This window comes from Peromyscus eremicus, chromosome 6, assembly GCF_949786415.1.
Source record: "Peromyscus eremicus chromosome 6, PerEre_H2_v1, whole genome shotgun sequence".
In the NCBI taxonomy this organism is placed as follows: domain Eukaryota; kingdom Metazoa; phylum Chordata; class Mammalia; order Rodentia; family Cricetidae; genus Peromyscus; species Peromyscus eremicus.
In genome coordinates this window covers 112,966,613-112,986,469 of record NC_081421.1, presented here as the reverse complement: position 1 = coordinate 112,986,469, position 19,857 = coordinate 112,966,613, and the positions used below count along the sequence as shown (strand labels likewise).

General features: G+C 38.2%; 1 protein-coding gene across 3 annotated transcripts in view; it reads left to right on the top strand.

The window, feature by feature from the left end:
• The window catches only part of Pdlim5 (PDZ and LIM domain 5), a 178,483-nt gene extending 158,896 nt beyond the window's left edge, over nt 1–19,587 (top strand). For all 3 annotated transcript variants that reach the window (XM_059266355.1, XM_059266356.1, XM_059266354.1), the window contains 4 exons: nt 10,418–10,598; nt 12,373–12,493; nt 15,202–15,317; nt 17,298–19,587. In XM_059266355.1, coding sequence (XP_059122338.1) covers nt 10,418–10,598; nt 12,373–12,493; nt 15,202–15,317; nt 17,298–17,387 — 508 coding nt within the window. In that variant the 3' untranslated portion in view covers nt 17,388–19,587. The remainder of the gene's footprint in view (nt 1–10,417; nt 10,599–12,372; nt 12,494–15,201; nt 15,318–17,297) is intronic.
• The last annotated feature ends 270 nt before the right edge of the window (nt 19,588–19,857 follow it).

Sequence of the window (19,857 nt, the reverse complement as noted above, 5' to 3'; positions counted from 1 at the left end):
CAGCGTGAGTGTGTGTGTGTGTGTGTGTGTGTGTGTGTGTGTGTGTGTGATTAAAAAAGAGGCCATGAATTTGAGAGAAAATGAGAGAGGACAGGATATAGGAAGGGATAGAGGGAAGAAAGGGAAGAGGGTAATTGTATTTTATTTTTTATTTATTTTTTTTTTTTGTAAAAAGTAGCCACAGTGGTAGAAATAAGATTCTGAAGAGAAGGGCCAGAGCAGTGAAGGTCTCCAGTCTAGGACAGCATAAATTGAGCAGAAGATATTGAGTAGGTTAAGTATTTAATGAACTGGGGCATGACTCAGAGTTCAGTCAACTTGGTTTTGATTGGTCAGTCATTTTCTACAAGTTCCTATAGGGTTACTATTTTACAGAAATAATCTATATAAAATCTAGTGTAGCACTGCTTTATTCTGATTAGTAAAAACAGTGCTTTTAACTACTTCCTGCCCTTAGTTAAATGTTTAGATTTAATGTTAATAAGTATGAACTCTGACATGTAACATGGCTCTATAAGTTACCTTACTGTGGTTACCCATACCAGTGCTAAATGATATGGTATTCTGAATTATAACATCCTTTGTGGAAACAGAAATCACAGCTTTTGTGTGCTGGTGTAAGCTGTTGCTCAATAAGCTAGAGTGTCAAAGCATGTCAGTTGCGAATTCATGTCTGATCATCAACTCCGGTACTCTCCTATAATCACAACTTTCGGTGCCTCTTTTTAATATGGTGGGAATAGGAAGCTCAAAGCAGAAGCAGCATGCACCATTTCTCCTTGCATTACTTCCAGATTTAATGGTGGACTGAGATGCTTTGATGTACAGACATTCTATTTTATGAAATAAATATGTATTCAACTAATGAGATGAATGGCTGTCACTGACTGTCCCCTCATCTGCTGAATTTTATATTGTTCTGTATTATCCAGCTCTTGTTATCATTTAAGCATTGAAGCTTCAATTACTATGGAAGTTAACAGGAATGGGGATTAGCTCATGTCAAGATCATGTAACAATAATTAACATAGCACATTTGCCTAGTGCTCAAGTGCTACAGCAGCTTGCATACCCTGCAGTCGACTCAGAGCCCTGGTCAAAGCATAAATCAAGTTCTTGCCCTCAATGTCAGTATTACTTACCAAAGCAAGAAGGTGTCAGATCAAGTGTCATTATCTGGGACACCTGTTTTTAAAATGAACTGTGTTTGTAGGCATACTGCTTTCAACAGAACATTATACCCTGGCAAACTGAAGAGTGTAAAGTTGAGTTTATAGTGTTAGTTTTCCATTAGTTTTTTTTTAGAAGAGTTAGTTGCTTTCAAAAAATGTAAAAGACCTGATGTTAGCAACTAAAGTGATTGTCTTCATAAGGCATACTTACCCATACTTGATTTTTCATTTTGTTTTAATATTTAAGTTTTTTGTGTTTATTTGAATCTTGAGAAGTTTATGGGTCTTATCCCTAACTCATGTTTAAAGGCATATACTTTGACAAATTGCAAATGCATAAGATATTACATGTAGAAAATTTTCTGAAATTTCCAGTTTGTGATAGAACATTTTGAATCCAACTAGGATGGAATTAACAGTTCTTCACCTCTTATGATTGTGAATATACTGACTGAGTACAAGTGTAATAGGGACACATACAGAAGGTGACTGATGTAGCCGGGGCCAGGTTCTGTGTCCTGGTGGAGCAACAAGCATATGAAGAACCACATTAATCCTGAATGTAACATCTTGTGTCATTAAAATCAATTGCTATTTATATTGCACAGGATTAATTGAAGAGTCAGGGATTCGTGTGCTTGGATTTCATCCTGGGTATAGAATGTTCATGTTGAACAGTGGTCATGTTACTGTCGCTCCATCTTTGCCTACAGCACAGCGCCAGAACCACATGTGGACAACTCCTTGTTTGTTACACAGAGAAAAGGAAGTTTTATATTCCAAGATGTTTTGCTCAGTAATTTTCAAGCATTTTCATAAGGAGAGCTGTCCTGGGTTACCCCAAGGAGAAGCACGCACAGCTTTTTGCCTACCGCACCACCCATTTCAATCTCTGAACTCCTTTCAACTCCTTTATTTATAGGTCTTTTTTATTGTCCCTTCTGGTTCAGATTTTATTTGAAAATAAAAGGTTTCCTGGCTTAATGTATCAGCTGCTGAATTTAAGAAAACAACTGAAAACATTGGTCAAGATTTATAGGCAAGATATAAACCAAGATTTTATTGTTCACTATATACAGAAAAAAAATGAGAACAGAAGAGTCTAACATCTATATTTGCAATACAATGTCACCCTTAAGATCCTGTTTGGATGGCAGTGTTTAGTGAGTTCTTACATATTCCAGATGTTGTGTAAAATATTTTACCTGAATGTCCATTCCCACAAGGTATGTCCACCTTGTGGTTACATTTGCTATTGATAATGTGTATCCCAGATGAGGAGACTGAAGCACAGACAACTCACACATTTGTCAGAACTGCTTAGATTGTAAATAACATTGCTCAAGTTTTAGTTCAGATTTATCTAACTCCATTTTCTTCATATCGATAACAACCACTGTCTAGGAAAATGCTTACCGGTATCAAAATGACAAAAGAAGTATAGAACTATGAAATAAGGATCAAATGAAGTTAAGCAAGATAATAATAAAGCCAGCTGTTTATTAAATATGATTGATACTGCCCAAGAGCTTCATTGGTACTACTCTACTGTGTCTTCAAAGTAACTCCATGAAATGTATCCTTAGACTTTGTAGACAAAGAAACTGAGATTTAGATTAATATGGACAAACTCACAAAGTTGATGAAGTGGTAGTGTTGGGACTAGACCCCATATCTGTTTGGCTATGAAATACATTAATAATTAATTAATTATTTAACCACTATTTTCTTTTTCTGAAAATATAATAGCAATAGCACATACTACAGGTCACTTTACCAAAAGACCAAAAGGGACCATGCCCAAAGTTAACAGTTATAATTCCAAAATCAGTTGAGTCAGTGTGATGTTTAGTTTCTTCTGTACAACATTCTGAGCTTTCTAAGTTACTACACATGTACATTATAAATATATAAACATACAATTATCAGGAGAAAAATAGCTTAAGCAAACAGCTTACCTAATAGGTATGGTAGTGTATCTTGTTCCTACATTGCAATGTACAGATAAATAAGAAAGGAGTAGATAACAACTAGGTTGAACAGTGAAACCTTTTTAACCACCCCTCTAAGATGACTTTGTGTAGTCTACATGTATTCCTAAATTCAAAAGTGATCCAAAGTCTCACTTTTCCTGTTTTTTATCTAATGTTGGACTATATTTATTCTGTAAGGAAACACCCCCATTCAGACACCACTGATATCAGAATGGATGACATACTCCCTTCCCCAAAGAAGGTTACTTTACTGTTAGGAACTGAATTGTGTTCCACAAAATTCACGTGTTGAAGTAGTAACTCTCAGTCTCCTTAGAGCATGACTACATTGGGGCACTGATCTTTAAAGAGGTAAAGTCAGTCATTAGAATGGGCTTAATTCATTTTGACTACAGTCATTCTCTGAGAAGAGGGAAGAACCAATACAACTGGATATGAAGATACGAAAATGACCATTTACACACAGGGCCTCATAAGGAACCAACTCTCCTCCCTATTGTGCTTGGGACTGTAGCCCCAAAAAACAAAAGAAAATAAACTACTCTGGTAATATGTTAAGGCAGTACTAGTGAACTAAGTTACACTGTAGAACACACACACAACACACACACATACGTGCATGTCAACTAGCAAATAACAACCAAAGTAATGTGTTAAGTCCAAGTAGAGATCATCTAGGATTGTATAGATATAAAGATAAGTAAAGATTACCTAATTTCCACAGACTAATATATTTTATTTGGTAAAAATAGAAAGCATTAAAGTTCAATAGTGTGCTTATATCAGATCAATATTTTCATTGTAAAAGTAACCATTGTAAATGTTTATGCAAATTTTTAATACTTAAAGATTTCAAATTGATTGGTGTATAACTTTCCATCCTGAGATATTAGAAAAAGTGAAAAATAAACAGAAGACTAAGCAAAAGAAAAGAGAAATAAGGATTGCAGCTGAAATTAAAAGGGCTGGAGATGGCTTAGTGGTTAAGAGCACTTGTTACTCTTGCAAAGGACCTGGGTTCGATTCCCAGCAGTCGTATGGTAACTCACAACCGTCCATAAGTCCAGTTTCTAGGTATCTGATGCCCTTTTCTGACCTCCATGGGCACCAGTCATGCACTTGGTGTACACACATACACGCAGGCAAAATGTTCATACATATAACATAAAAAGTAAATCTATAAACTTTTGAAAAGAAAGTAATGCATAGAGAATGAAAACAGAAAAAAACGGTGAAACCAAAAATTGATTCATTGAAAAACATCAAAAAGCTGATGAACTTTGTAATTTTTTTCAGTTTAAGATTGCTTTATGAGAAACAACAGGATTCAGAATTTTAAGAGGAACCCACATGTGTCCATAGTTTCTGTGAGTCGGGAGGACGGGTAGTTATGGGTTAGCTAAGTCTCTGCTGAGAATTCCCCAGGCAGTTACCTAGTGATCTGGCTCTTTATCCAGGTTCCTTTAGAGTGTGGCTGCTTGCAAACTTCAATGTCTGAAGCTGGAGGGCTGAGTCGCTCACCTCCTCAAAGCTGCTCTCACCCTAGGCAGTTCCCATGACTATCTGCTCTCTTCCTTGGCACCAATATCTCAGCATCTGCTGCTGTTCTTCACTTTCCTCCAGAGCTCCCTGATTAGGTCAGGCCCTTCTAGGATCGTTTATCCTTTGAGTAGTTCAATGTCAACAAGTAAAGGAATCCTTTGGACAGACTACTTAGTCTAAGGATAGGAGCAGTGTCCTAGTTAACATCTGATGGGAGAGTTTATTCCAGGTATGCATACACCATCTCCCCTCAGCCTTCTCCATCTTGGTTAGTAATATCCCTGTTAACAGTTGCTCAAACCTCATATGACCCATCAGCAAATCTGTTTGGTACAGATATATGTACCAGATGTATGTAAGTATATAGGTATGTATGTATGTATGTATGTTCATTCTGAAATCTTTTCACTGTTCCTACTGCAGTCCTAATCCAAAACACTGTCATTTCTCACCTGGGATAACAGAGTTAGTCTCTAAGTAATCTTTCAGCTGTGCCCTTGCCCTGTAGCTGTCTTTTACCAACACAGTAGCTCTATGACTCTTTTTTTCCCAGTTCAAAACTATTCATTAAGTAAATGAAATAGACAAAACTAATCTACTTATTCAATAATAATTGCTGTAGTAATTGTAGGTAATATATAAACTTATTCAAACTTTGCTTTGCAGAGCCTATAAATAACTTGGTTTTAGGAACTACTAAACTCTCTTGCACAGTGTCTGTACCATTTTGCATTCCTGCCAGTCTGTGTCAGAGTGTCTACACATCCTCTTCAGCACTTGCTCAAACAGATCGTGTCAACTCTCTGGTTTAGCATTGTGTACAAGTGAGGATCTATACAGTGGATTCACTGAAGGCTCTACTCAGTTGGCTCTGCTCCATCCCACTTCATTATTTCTCTCTGGGTTGGGATGGAATGGACATTAGTGAACATTGTTACTAGAGATAAAGTACATTTTATAATTGTAAGATCCTTAATCCACCAAGATGGTATAACAACTACGTAAATATATTCAGCCATCAGTAGATCCATCTGTACCATCTGGACTTAGCAAGGTTCTAGCATTGTAGTTTGTTATCTATATGATCTTGGGAAAGGTGGCAAATGCTAATGTTTTCTTCATCAGTGTAATGGAGTTAATTTCTGTTGCTGAGGCTGCTTGGGGATTAAATAACATAAAGCAAGTAGTAAGCACTGATATGTGAGCTAATCCAATATGCTAGGCTGTACCTCTTGAGATAGCAGTCTCTTTTTCCCTTTCTATCTGTAAGTTTTTTCTTTTTCTCTGAACTCTGCTTCTTTCCTTCTTTAGGAGGCAGGAGCAGAAGACAGGCAGTGTTAAAAAGTTGTGTGCAATAGTCTTCATCTCAGCCCATCAGATGCCTTTACTCTTCCCTTCCTTCCCTTGTCAGTCAACATGGATTTAGTAAGGGCTGAGGGTGGAGCACTGTAAGTGGAGATGAATATTTAATTCCACCTTGCAGTTATCCAAGCTTGTCGGTCCAGTTCACAGGTGGAAACCCAGTCGCATTTGGAGCAAGAACTTCTTTAGTGTTAATCCGCTGTTAATGAATTTGTTAAATTAGTGTTTGCTGACACACAGAAGAAAGTGCTTCCTTCTCCATGAGAGGCTTGCTGCTTAATCTACACATAACCCTAGGGGCACTGGAGGAAAGTGTTCTCTCACTGCAGCAGGAACAGACAATCCAGTTAGGCGAGCATTTTCCCTCTTGTGCTGGTTTAGAGCAAGGAGCTCTGAGAAAAGCAAGGTTCATTGTCTCCTCAAATTTTAAAGGTACAGACTCATGTTCTTTACTGTCTAGGATTTCCTTTACTGCTCGTGTTTGAAAAAGAATGAAACATTTTAAAGTTGTTCTCTTAATAGACTAGACTATATTTTTAATTGTTAATGATAAGCTTTGTGTCAAAAGGTATTTTTAATGGCTTTGTAGGAACATATGCAATGTGGTGCTGAAGAGGTGGCTCCGTAGATGAAGCACTCTCTACAAAATCATCAAGACCTGAGTTCAGATCCCAGAACCATGTGAAAGGGCAGGATCCCCAGGGCAAGCTAACTACTGAGTTCAGATCCCAGAACCATGTGAAAGTGTGGGATTCCCCAGGGCAAGCTAACTACTGAGTTCAGATCCCTAGAACCATGTGAAAGTGTGGGATCCCCAGGGCAAACTAATTAGCTAGACTAACTGGGATTGACATGCTCAGAATTCAGCAAGAGATCATGCCTCAATAAACAGTGGGGAGAGTTATCAAAAAAAGACACCTGATGCCAGCTTTATGCTTCTATACACATATGCATGCATATGTATAAGTGTGCATATACCACACATAGCTGCATCAAAACACACGAGAACACACAAGCACAAGCACATAAAAAGAATACATGAAATGTTAGCCTTCTGAATTACAAAGGGGTACGTACAGGAATGAAAATCATGGGTAGGACCATTCAGGGTGAAGCAGGTGTTGAGACAGACAGTACTCACTGTAATTACCCACAGAGTTACCTGTAATCAGGCTACCCATTTGATTTCTTTTGTTTTGTTTTGTTTTGTTTTGTTTTTTTGTAACCTACTGTTCAATGTGATAAAAAATAAAATCATTTCTCAAGGGAGCCTAAAGAAATTTGGTAGGAAAATTTTCAAGGAGCTCATGTGAGCCTGACCCTGTGTGCTCTAAGAGGACCCTCACATCAGCTTCCAGAAGAACAGGGATGAACATCATGAGACTGCTTCCTATAGCAACTGTTAATAGCCGCTGATGTATCACAGCACACATTGCTCATAACAGTTCTCTGAGGGCTTGGTCTGGTCCAGTGCTGTGATTCATAGCCCCCGATTCTCTTGTGTTCTGATTTGGTCATGACTGCCATTTTTCCCCCTCAGAGGAGCCTCCTCAGCTATTTGGGATTATAGATGTGCTCCCATGGGCAAAGCTTTCATTATTAATCCAAGCCCTCACCAGTATTGACATTTCCGAAGAGTGCAGAGTCTGAGGTTGAAAACTGAATAGCCAAAGGATACTGGCCATTGAGCTTGCGACAAAATGAAGATGTTTCCCAACAAAAACTCAGCCTAGCATTGTAAAAATGTTTGAATGTGTTTTAATATCCATACAGAATGTGACAGAAACCCCGAAGTCCTGCTATACATTATAGTCATGCTAAGTTTATCCTGGATACCTGGCTTGTGGGAAAGCTTAGAGTACTTAGAACAGTTTGTTCAGCTTTGAGAATGTAACTTCTTGATTGATGTTTGGTACTTGCCAAATATATACTAAGAAAAATAAATGAAAGAGTTTGTGGAGTGAGAATATTTATAAGGCAGTTACAAATGGCTTAGGATAGCTTACTGGAGGTAACATATTTGTGTACAATAGGTGACACACAGCCATTTCTTTTCTTGTAGAAATAATAGATATTAATATATAATATATATTTATATATTTATAATTAATATTATTATATTGATATAATATATTAATGTATATTGTTTGTATTAATATATAATAGATAATAATAATAACTTCCTTGTTAGTCATTGCAAAACTATAGTACCTGAAGTACTCCTCTGATTGCCTATAAGTTTTAATAATAGTAAACTATGTACCTCAAATATAGCAGAGTCACATGTACAAAAGAGCATCAAAGTCTTAATAAACAGGCTAAGAAAAAATAAAACTAGAAAATACTTTCTTATGCTTCACAGAAAAAAAATTTACTAAGTTGTTTTCTGCTGCCTGACTCTTGCAGAATTGTGGACTGGATTTGAGTTAATGCTAGTGTTTTTGCTAAGAAAATTAGTATGTGGACTTGGATATGTTGGTACCAGACTATTGGTGGTGGGGAGCAATTACCAAATAGTATTTATTTGTGTGCATGTGTGTGTGCATGCGTGTGTGTGTGTGCGCGTGCGTGTGTGTGTGTGTGTGTGTGTGTGTGTGTGTGTAGTGAAGTGAGTATGTGGGTGCATGTACTCATATATGGGTATGCAGAAGCCAGAGAAAAACACTAGATGGTTCTACCATTCTCTGCTCTATACCTTGAGACAAGGTCTCTCTCACTGAACCAGAAGCCCGCCTTCCCAGCGAGGCCGGCCAGCCATGGAGCTCTTAGGTTCCCCCTGTTCCCAGCCCCATATCTGTAGTTATAGGCTCATGTAGCCATACCCTATGAGACAGCTATTAAATGGAGATTTTTGTTTTCACAGGGTAGAAGCTGCTGTGTGTGCCAGGACATCCTGTTAATAACTCTGCCTAGAAGTCCAGTGTTGTATGCTTGCTAACTATCGCCTGTGGGTGTCCTGTGATGCTGGCTGACAGTAGTGAGGTGGAAAGCAGAGTTTCAGTTGACTAGAGTAATACACTGGGAAGCAGAAGCATCAGCCCCTAACTTTGGCTCAGTCAGTAATTGTATGATGTTTGACATATCTTTTGAATACTCTTTGGCCTTACCACTCCATCTGTTGAACTGAGTTCATAATAATTGCCCTGGTCTATCTCACAAGAATGTTGTATGAACAAATTAGATAAGTGTAAAAGTGCCTTGGAGGTAAAGCCATTCCATGAATAAAAATTAGTCTGATGTAGCTCCTGAAAAGTGTGTTACAGAGGCTAGTCTGCTTCATCTCTGAAGGCTTCTAACTAGATAAGGCTTCCTAATGGGTTCCTGTTCGGTGAACCAAGCACATCCTATCAGTTCATGGTTATAGTATTTAGGGGGAAAGATCGCTATACAAACATTTGTTACCTTGATAAAAATACACATTAAAATAAAAAATCGGTCTTAACTGGCCGTGGTATCGTTTATTTCTATAATTCTGAGCACTTGGTAGGTTGAGGCAGGAGGATCATGAATTTGAAGCTACCGATTCACTTTCAGGCTAGCTTCGGCTACAAAGTAAGATCTTGTTCCTCCCCATCCCCAAGTCTGTCATATTTAGAGAAGAGGAAGGAGAAATTGGTAAATGTTGAACATAAAACTTCAATTATGCAAGATGAATGATTTCTGGAGATTACCATAGAACATCAGCCTATGTTTGGTAGCATTGTTGTGCATAGTTAAATACATTTTGAGGGTAGCTCTCATGTTAAATGTTCTTAATGCGATACAACTTAAATTAGTCATATTGGAATGAAATAAAAGCCTTTCAGTTAGCTTCAAATAACTGATAATGTACAGCTCAGTTTCTGTGGTTAATTTAGATGCTGAATAAGAAACATTTAATTAAGCATATGACGTCATACGTAGGGAAGAAAGACTGACGCTTCTCAGGAAATCACTATTCTTAAGGATCTGACATTGCCAAATTGAGATTTTTTTTTTCCACTATGTTCCTGTCTTAAAACACGTGCTATTCTGATGCTTCTTCTCCACCACCCTTAGCATCTCATTCTCAGTCATAATGATGTACACAGAATGACTTACTGTAACTCAGTCAAGCGTGCCCCAAATCCGAGGCAAATGGGGAAGAGGAGAAGGTGGCTTCTAGAAGGATCCAGCAAGCGCTCTTGTTCCTCGTCCCCTTTCTCTTCACACACAGTGCCTGTGCAGGTTGGCAGTACCACCATGCCCAGTCCTGAAGAAGGAAATCGAGTGGACAGTTAACTAGACAACATATGTAAGAAGAGGTTCTCTCCAGGCCAACACAGAAGCTTTCATCTTTGAGTCAAGTTGGTCTCTTTCCTTTGGCAGGGGACCTTTCCTTGTGGCTCTGGGGAAGTCCTGGCACCCAGAAGAATTTAACTGTGCTCACTGCAAAAACACGATGGCCTACATTGGATTTGTTGAGGAGAAGGGAGCACTGTATTGCGAGCTATGTTACGAGAAGTTCTTTGCTCCTGAATGTGGCCGCTGCCAGAGGAAGATACTTGGAGTGAGTATTTGAAACTACTTCTTCATTTTTAGTGTATCCTAAAGCTACATAGATTTTTGTAATAGATCTTTTCGCTATTTTTACTTTTTATTTTCTTCTTGCTTGATCAATCCTCTCTGCTTTCATTAGTTGTGTTTATTATAAAACAAAACTAAACAGACCTCTAAGGAAGTATATCAGACTCGTGGGGTTAGTTGTCTTTGGTTTTCTCTTACTAAATGCTGGCTTGTCTGGTGAAAGACTAGCCACTCTGGGAAAAATAATTTACTGTGGGTGTGCTACCTCAGCAGGACCCAGTTTGCTCAGGAATGAAGAGGTCGTTCAGGACCACACACATGAGCTTTCAGGACTGACACCTTCGCTGGTTTAAATTAAATTCCATAGTTTTTATAAGAGCAGCCTTTCCCTGCTTGTCAGAGTTCAAGCGCAGGACACTGATCTCGTGAAATATACAAAATTTCTAAAATGTGAAGCTTATAATATTTTTTATTTGAATGAATATAATGTTTAAAACTGTGACTTCAGTTATAGAAGTGTACATGTGATAGGAAAAACATTTCAAGCTATGCTTTCTTTGGCAAAAGAAAGTAATAAATAATGATGAATAGATGTGCATCATGTTAAATAACATCCAATTTTCATTGACATTGAAGAGTCAGGCATCTACTGTAGGTGACCAGTAGTGGGGGGAATTTGATTTTAGAAGAAACCAGTGTTCTTGGCTTTAGCTTATACAACTTAGAATGGCTTTGCTGAATTCTACCTACTACTCTCAATCTATAAATACAGTAATGAAACGCTAGAAAAATGTGACTTATGGAGAACATGCTTAAGTATGTCTGAAACTTTAAAAATAGTTAACAGTTATACATATGCCACCTGACCAATTTCTATGCTGTTAATTTGTACAATGTGTTGGTAATAGAGGAATATAGTGCTAGCCTATCCCTTCATAAGTGCTGACAGATAATCAGTAAACTAGATTTAGTGAATAAACATATTCTGTGGATTAGAGAATAATTAATAAAAGTCAAAAATGGTAAAAACCATAAGACTCTAGGAAGTGAAAGAAAGAATTCCCATGTTATTAAATATTCTTCAGAAATTAGTTTTCAATTGCTTTACCTCTTCTCAATGGAATCCTTGGAACAGTTCTTGAAAAACTGACAACTTCAAACCTCTTACTGATTAAAATCTCTTCCTAGTCTTGTGTCTTGGAGTAGTTAACCAGGAGGCTGTTGTGGACTAGGATCCTTGCTGTTATGCTTCACACTTTACTCAATGGAGTAAGTGCATAGTGCAGTCACAGCTGATTCCAAAAAGCTAAACACTCAATGAGCTGATTGGATTATACTGATTACATTATTGCTTCCATAATGCACTGGAGTTTAGGTTTGTTTTAGTTTTTAAATGCTTTCCTCTCCTTCATGACATTTTCAAGATAATGCCATGAAAGTTTTTTAGGTTAATGCATCCTGACACCGTTTGAAAGAAAGCAGAATGTGTTGTAACAAGCATTTATGTAATCCTTCCCTTATTCACTGCATGTATAGGGTTAGTAATAGTGATTATTCTTTGTTTACACATACATACTACAATAGTTTTCAGTGATATGTGAATCTGCCAGTACGCATCTCTTGTTTCTTTGATGAGAAGTTCAAGATAAAGATGAAATACGTATGTGTACGTTGAGTTGGTGTGGTACAACAGTAAGAGAAGGTATTGGTGTGTTTATTGTCGTCTTTCTTTAAATCCATCCACCTTTCTGTAACAGGAAGTCATCAATGCCTTGAAACAAACCTGGCACGTGTCCTGTTTTGTGTGTGTGGCCTGTGGAAAACCCATTCGCAACAATGTTTTCCACTTGGAAGATGGAGAGCCATACTGTGAGACAGGTGAGATGAGAAGCCATTAGTGCCTTAGTTAAGAATGAAGCTAAAACACTTCTGTTTCTGTAAAATTGAAAGAAAGGTTTAGGCCAACAAGGTTTCCTTATTATTTTAGAGACGTTACCTATTACTCTGAATATACAGCAAAACAAAAAGAATAATAACTGTCCGTTGACTTTGTCAAGACGACATTTCCAACTTCATTATGAACATTAAGAAGGTTGGCGTTACTTAGTAGGAAAAATATTTTCAGATCTCCAGTCATTTATAGATGCAAATTCTACCCAAAATATAGCTTAAAGCCACTTATTGTAATAATGATACCAAGTGGTTATAAACATGAGAAATGTTTAACATTCTAATGTTACTGCTTTGCTTTTTAAAGCCACAACTTTGAAAATAAATGTGAACTCCTTTGCTGCCTTTACTGAATAGGAAAGTAATCTTGGCGAGGTTGCTTCCGGTAAAGATGTGTTTAATAATTTAGGTTCTAAGAGCCTATCTCCTCCCTTTGCTTTGTTACCTGAACACCCAGCACTCCCATTCCTTTGCCACATGTGCAAGTGAGCTTTCTATCCATCCACTCTTTATTCAGATATTGTTCCCACAATGCATATTTCAAAATATGAGACCTGCTTTCCTTTATTCAGTTAACTGCTCTTAACCCACTATTGGGTTTTAATCTTATATTACATTGAAATTCAAAATGTGGTCCTAGAAGAGGTTTTTCTACAGTGGTAAAGTTCAAGAAACCATCAGCTTTTGTCTGAAGCTGGTTCAGCATCACCTACCTCTTCGCTCACTCGGTACTCTGACTTTCACCTTCCCCTTAACCCCTTAGTTAGGAAGGGTTTGGCTCTGTTCCAGATTGCTCACCAGGAAGCCCCAGAACCGCCAATAAAATACCCCATGTGTTGTTAGCAGTATAAGCTAGCTGTAAGCTTTCTACCATCTTTAGAGTATCTCATGTTCTTCAGCTTATCTTTTCTGAAGAGAGACTTGGTTTTGTTTAGTTGATTGGCTGGTTTGTGAGTTTTAGAAAGTTTTGTAAGACATTCTGACTAACTGTACAAAAATATAAACATCTATCTAACCTGTGATGTTTAATGTGTTCTAAGAAGTCATGACAAACTAATGCATTGCTAGCAGAGGGGAATCATGGTCTGTAAGTTTTATTCTTTTCCCCTAACCTTCAACCAGTTCTTAGCAATGTTCCCTTCTCAGTAGATGGCTGCACTGTCCACTGTCCAAACACCTAGGATTCCTCGTTCTCTGTTCTTCTGAAACAGAATCTAACAAGTAATTCCAGGCAGTTCCACACCCAGTGGATATTAGATAAGCATCTCCTTCCATCTCCAGTGTCGCCACTCTGACCAGCCTGCTCTCAGTCTTCGCCTGGACTTCTCAATAGCAGCTGCAGAGAAATTGGTGCCATGTGAACAATGGCAGTCAAATTGTGCTTGTGTCCTGTAAATGACATCTCCTAGAATGAGCACCGTCCTCCTGTTGCTTTGCCAGATTTCTCTCCTGCCTCTTTACATTCTGACACCAGATTTAACCCATATCATATTCCTTTACTGTTTCTGACCATGGCTAAGATTTTATGTCTGGCTCCAGGGCCTTCATACTTACCAGTTTCTTCTAACTGGAATATTTTCAGTGGGATTCCTCCTTGTTGGAGTCTCCTCATGACTGTTATGTACCAGGGAAGGCTTTCCTAACCCTCCTAGAATGTAGTGTATGTCCCCTAACTATTCTATATCACAGCACTGGTTGTTGCTTCATTGTACCTATCACAGTTTTAACCGAAGCCTCCTAAGACGAGCATCTACACCTGTCCTTTTTGCCTCTCTGCCTCTGTGGTGCCTGGAGCACTGCTTGGTAGAGTCTGTGGAGGTGTATTCAACACATGGTGCTAGAGAATATTTGCATCAAGCTGCATATTATAGAATCCCTCCCCTCCAACATCAGCTGGATTGACATTATTAAAGAGCAAAAGTTGGCTCATAGGTCAACACAGCAGTGATGAAGTTGAATAAAGGAGAATAAAAATGTGACAGCACTCTTACTTAATAATAGAGAAAGGACAAGGCCGCTTTCATCGGGAGGGAATCCTGTTAGTATTTTAGAGCTAATCTGTCAAATTATTCATATTATTTGACTAAAGATTTCCAGTATGGAGTCATAAAATTAGTAGGAAAATATAACAAAAGAAATTGTGCCTGGTTTTATTGGCATAGTCCAGCTAGGAACTCAGTCACAGTCCTTATTGGTGAAAAAAATGTCCTGGAAAAATGCAAACCGGTAAGATTTGCCAACTTTGTTCTCAGTTTATATTATCTAGGCTCACTGTTGCAAATGATTGAGAGTCCTCTTACTGTTCCTCGACACATCCAAGTGTACTAAAAACTACACAGAACAGTGATCTCCTGTTCATGCATCTGGGCATTTAAACAGAGACATGGAACACAGGAAATAAAATAAAGAACTAAGTTTCATAATGTTTGCCATCTTGAACATACATCCCAAGCTAAGTAGTTGTTCCATCCAGTCCAGTGAGGAAATCCCAACCAAGCTGCCCCATCCCCAGTGGATACTGTGTTCCTCACTTCCACCTCAGTCTTGACCTTTGTGTCTCGCTTAACTCCCATCTTACCACTGTTTTTCTGTGACCTGCCATCTTTAAATTACATCTCTCTCCTAACCTGATGCAGATTATTATGCCCTTTTTGGAACAATATGCCGTGGATGCGAATTCCCCATTGAAGCTGGAGACATGTTCCTTGAAGCTCTGGGTTATACCTGGCATGATACTTGCTTTGTGTGCTCGGTAAGTAAGCTGTCCTGTCCTGCTCAAAGCTCAGTGCTCGAGGGAAGGAACAGCACTCTGGTCTTTCCCTTCCTTAAAGCTAATGGACGCTGGGTTTTGATATTCTTAAAAGTTGGATTTGACATCTAATAAGATCTTACCCCAGAGAAAGTATGACTTTTAATGCATTCTTATCTCTAAGGAGAGGATTAGTGCCTTTTTAATATGAGTTCTTTTCTTAAATTCCTTTATTAAACACTTTAAGTTATTTGGAACATTGGGTATTTCTTAAATAGAAAACAAATTATAAAAAACTGGGGAACCAGGAAGATGGCTCAGTTTTCTTCCTGACTGATAGATGGCTCATGAATTTTCTTTTCTTTTTGAAACATTTTACCGATTTCACTTGCTACGTTAATGCTCTTGGTTTTGATTTATTTATTTTTGGTGTATGTACGTGTGTTTGCATGTATTTGTGTGTGTTCATGTGTTTATGTGCTTGTGGAGACTGAAGGACAACCTCAAGTATCACCCTCAGAAAACTGGCTCCTTCTTTGAGACAAGGTTTCTCATGGGCCTGGAACCCACCATTGGGCTAGATGGGCTGGCCAGAGCGCCCCAGGGACACTCTTCTCTTCACCTTCCCAGCCTTGGGATTACAAGCATGCATGTGCTACAATGCCTAGCATTGTACATGGTTTCTGGGGTTCAAGCTCAAGTGCTTTATTGACTGAGCTATCCCCAACAGCTCTTTATGGGGACTTGGTCTCACTGTGTAGCTCTGGCTGACCTGGAACTTACTATGTAGATAAGGTTGTTCTTGAAATCGTAGAGATCCGCCTGCCTCTGCCTTCTGAGTTCTAGGACTAAAGGTGTGCATCACTATACCTAGCCTTCTTTTTACTTTTAATGATTAAGATAGATCAAAAGGTTAACATTAACCTAAGATAATTTTTATAATTTAGAAAGCTAATATTCAGTAAAGATGCCTCATTCCAGTGTTTGATATCTGTTACTGTGGTTAGATTTAGTATATCTAACAGTGTTTGATACCCATTGTATAAGAGAAGAGACAGTGGTGAAATCAAATGATGTCTCCAAACATTACCTTTGAGCACTTCTTGTTTTCACTTCATTCATCTTTTAGACTTCATAAAGTTTATAAAAAGCAGCTTTTTTTTTTTATATATTTACCTTCTCAGGAAAACCTTCTCATAAGCATTGCCATTTGGAAGACATCCGAAACAATGTGAAGGCAAAAGTGTGGGTGGCCTGACCACAGAACTACTCAGCAGACAGATACTGCGCAAGATGTTGTTCACTGTAGAATCAAGTTTAATCCGTTCTTTCATGTATGGTTTCATCCAGGAAGTAAATTAAAATCAGCCTCTTGAGACTGGAGAGAAGGCTCAGTGATTAAAAACACTCGCTGCTCTTGCAGAGGACCCGAGTTTGGTTCCCAACACTCACATCAGACAGCTCACAGCCAGGGTTCTCAGTGTACCTGGCCTCCCGAGGCATCCGCACTCACATGCCCATACCATACTCAGACTCATATACCTAATAAAAAAGTAATAATCTATGGCCAGTATATAATAGGACAGACTGACATTGGGTTTGGTCATGCTTGGCAAAGCAATTGAACTGTTTCTTTTTGAATGCTTTAATTTTTTTATAAGAGGAAATAGATTCTTTTGATTAGAATTTGTATTCTTAATGTGAATTTTTGATATATTAAAGTTTTCGTTAGGACTAAGTGCTTCCTCTCGGTAAAGAAAAGCAATCATTGGTGATTTCAATAAATCAGACAGTGTTCCAGAAAAATAATCACTCTTTGCTTTCCCAAGATGACATGAAATGTCGTAGTAATCATGAAATGTCAGGGTGTCTCACATAACTGTCTAAAGTGCTTGTAATGTTACTCATTGGGGACAGTCACTTCCCTTTGGGAGATATGATTTAAATAATGATATTCTTTTAAGTAATGCTTCTTTTTTGCAGGTGTGTTGTGAAAGTTTGGAAGGGCAGACATTTTTCTCCAAGAAGGACAAGCCGCTTTGCAAAAAACATGCTCATTCTGTGAATTTTTGAAGATCAACAGTTCCAGGAAAGAGAAGAAATCTGAAGAAAAAGGGGAAAACTTAAATTACCATTTAATTTTTAGTTTTAATATTTATATGAAGTTCTAAAATAGTAGTAGCCCTGAATGGATAAACGCCAACATTAAAAACCAAGTCTGTGAGAAAATGTTTGGCTTCAGAAAGTCACAGACAGTTTGGGATTTATTATGACTAGCCTGTATTTTCTGCCCATGAAGTAGTCTTTATAAAAATCAATTTCCTGACTATTAAATTCATCTTAGAATAAATTAGTAAAGGATTACACTTTAGAATTAAAAACTCTAGCCTCTATGCTAAAGTGATACTTTCCTTGTTGGGTAGCTATGAGAATTCACAGAAGGCAATAAAAGTGCCTTAAACTTTATTCATAAGAATAGTTGTTTAAGAAACCTACTTTATCTTTAAAATAGTAAGAAAGAGTTTAAATAAATTTGTGAGAAGGTGGTGTCTTTTTCTTTTTAGTGTGTGTACATGCTTTGGTTCTATCGTTGGGTTCTTTCAGTAAGACGGTCCAGGGAAGTTTTGATCAAAGTGTGGCATGCCGTAAGACACACTGTGATCTCTTATGTTCTTCCCAAGGCTGCCATTGTTGCTTAAAGGTTGCAGATGCTGGCGTCCCTCCAGCTGGGGCAGTTTGCTTGCGTTGTGTGTGGCTCACTACCTGGGCTAGGCTGCCGTGCTTCTTAGGCTGAGGTGAAGATAATTCAGCAGTGTTAGACTCCAATAGTTGTCTTTCTCTCTCTTTTTTAAGAGAATAGGTAGAAGATAAAGGGTCTAGAAATTGGGAAAATAAAGCAGTTGTACCTGGAAAGTAGAAAGAGCCACTACCCCCTTTCAGATAATGAGCTGATTGGTTCTTGCCATTGTGTCACGGACTGGAGAGTTGGAAACTACTCCTTGCCCAGTAATATTTTTGGATTGAGGATTATGATAAGATCCAAGTTTGTGTTGTTATTGTGTTTTTTCTTATTTGGAGTTGTTCTGGGATTTTGTTTGTTTGATGTTTTTTTGTCTAGGATTCTTTTCTATCAGTAAGAAATAAATCCCCTCCAATTGTGTGATCATGGAGTTAGGCAACTCTTACTCACTGGCATTTGGTAGTGCAGGGGGTACTGTGATCCATTACTCACATGGTCCTGGCATTTGGTAGTGCATGGGGGACTGTAATCCATTACTCACATGGTCCTGTCATTTATTCTCTATGATTGGGCCGAGCATTGTTTAGGTACCACTTGTAGTCAGGAAAGTAACCGTGAGAAAGCCATGCATTGTGGCTCACTGCCCAGTGAGAAAACAAGCTATGCCATTTAATATTTTTTCTCTTTGTTTCTACAATGAATGAAAGCCCATGACCCTGCTGAGTTATAGCTAAATCTGTTGAGAGCATGGTACTTTCAAAATTCAGACAGTGTCCCCTGGTTCTTGCTATCCCATCCTTCAAGAGCACCTGTGCATCCATTTGTGTGTGTGTGTGTGTGTGTGTGTGTGTGTGTGTGTGTGTGTGTGTTATAGAGGAGATCTTAGGCTACAGTATTTGTTTAACCTCCCCAAGAACTTTCAAGGTATCTGTCCTGAAAGCTGCTAACTTATGGTCTAGTGAATTTATATTATATGCAGATAATAATGAACTGGGGGATAAATGAGCAGGAAGAGTGACACACATCACAAACCAGAAGCGTCTCCAGTAGCAGCCCAGACTGCCTCCTCACCTGTGCTTGTAGGGAGGCAGGAAATGTCTTCAGAAGTCAATGCCGCAACTTCATGCGTTAGATCTCATGGCTGCTGCAGTGACCAATAGCAGACTCGCTGGCTGGGGTGCGTTATTTCTGATCTGAATGTCAGGCTTTGGCTTTATACTACAAAATAAGTTGGTGATTTTTTTTTTTGATGTGATAGTGTTTTTTGTCTTTTAGATGATACATCATGATATTTGACATTTGCATATTCAAAGCATTTTCTTTGACTTGGATTTCTTATAAAGTTATCTTTCTTTAAGGATTTCATTTTTATTAAACTTTATTTCTCTGTTACTTGTGTATATAATGCTGCATTTTATAATGCTGTATTTCTCTAAATTTAATCCCTAAAACAGTAGTGTGGCTTGCTAATTGGCATTGTGTCTTTATTCTTTGCCTACTATATTGTATGGCAAGTTTTGTATCTGTTCCTAAAACAGTTCTCACCATAACCAGAAGAGTCTTCTGCAGTGAGGATTGGCATGCTTCATTTTCCAGCACGGACCTTTTAGTACCTGGCACAACACTTTACCCTTCTGGCAAGCTCCCTGAGTATTTATTATAAGTCTTCTGTGTTAGCAGCATTTTTCATTACTGTGTTTTCAACGTAGAACATTGAGCTCTCCTCACGCTAGATGTATCTTTTGAAGGCTGTACTTGATTAGCCCCGGATGAAAACAATAGTGCATGATTCTTTACGTCCCT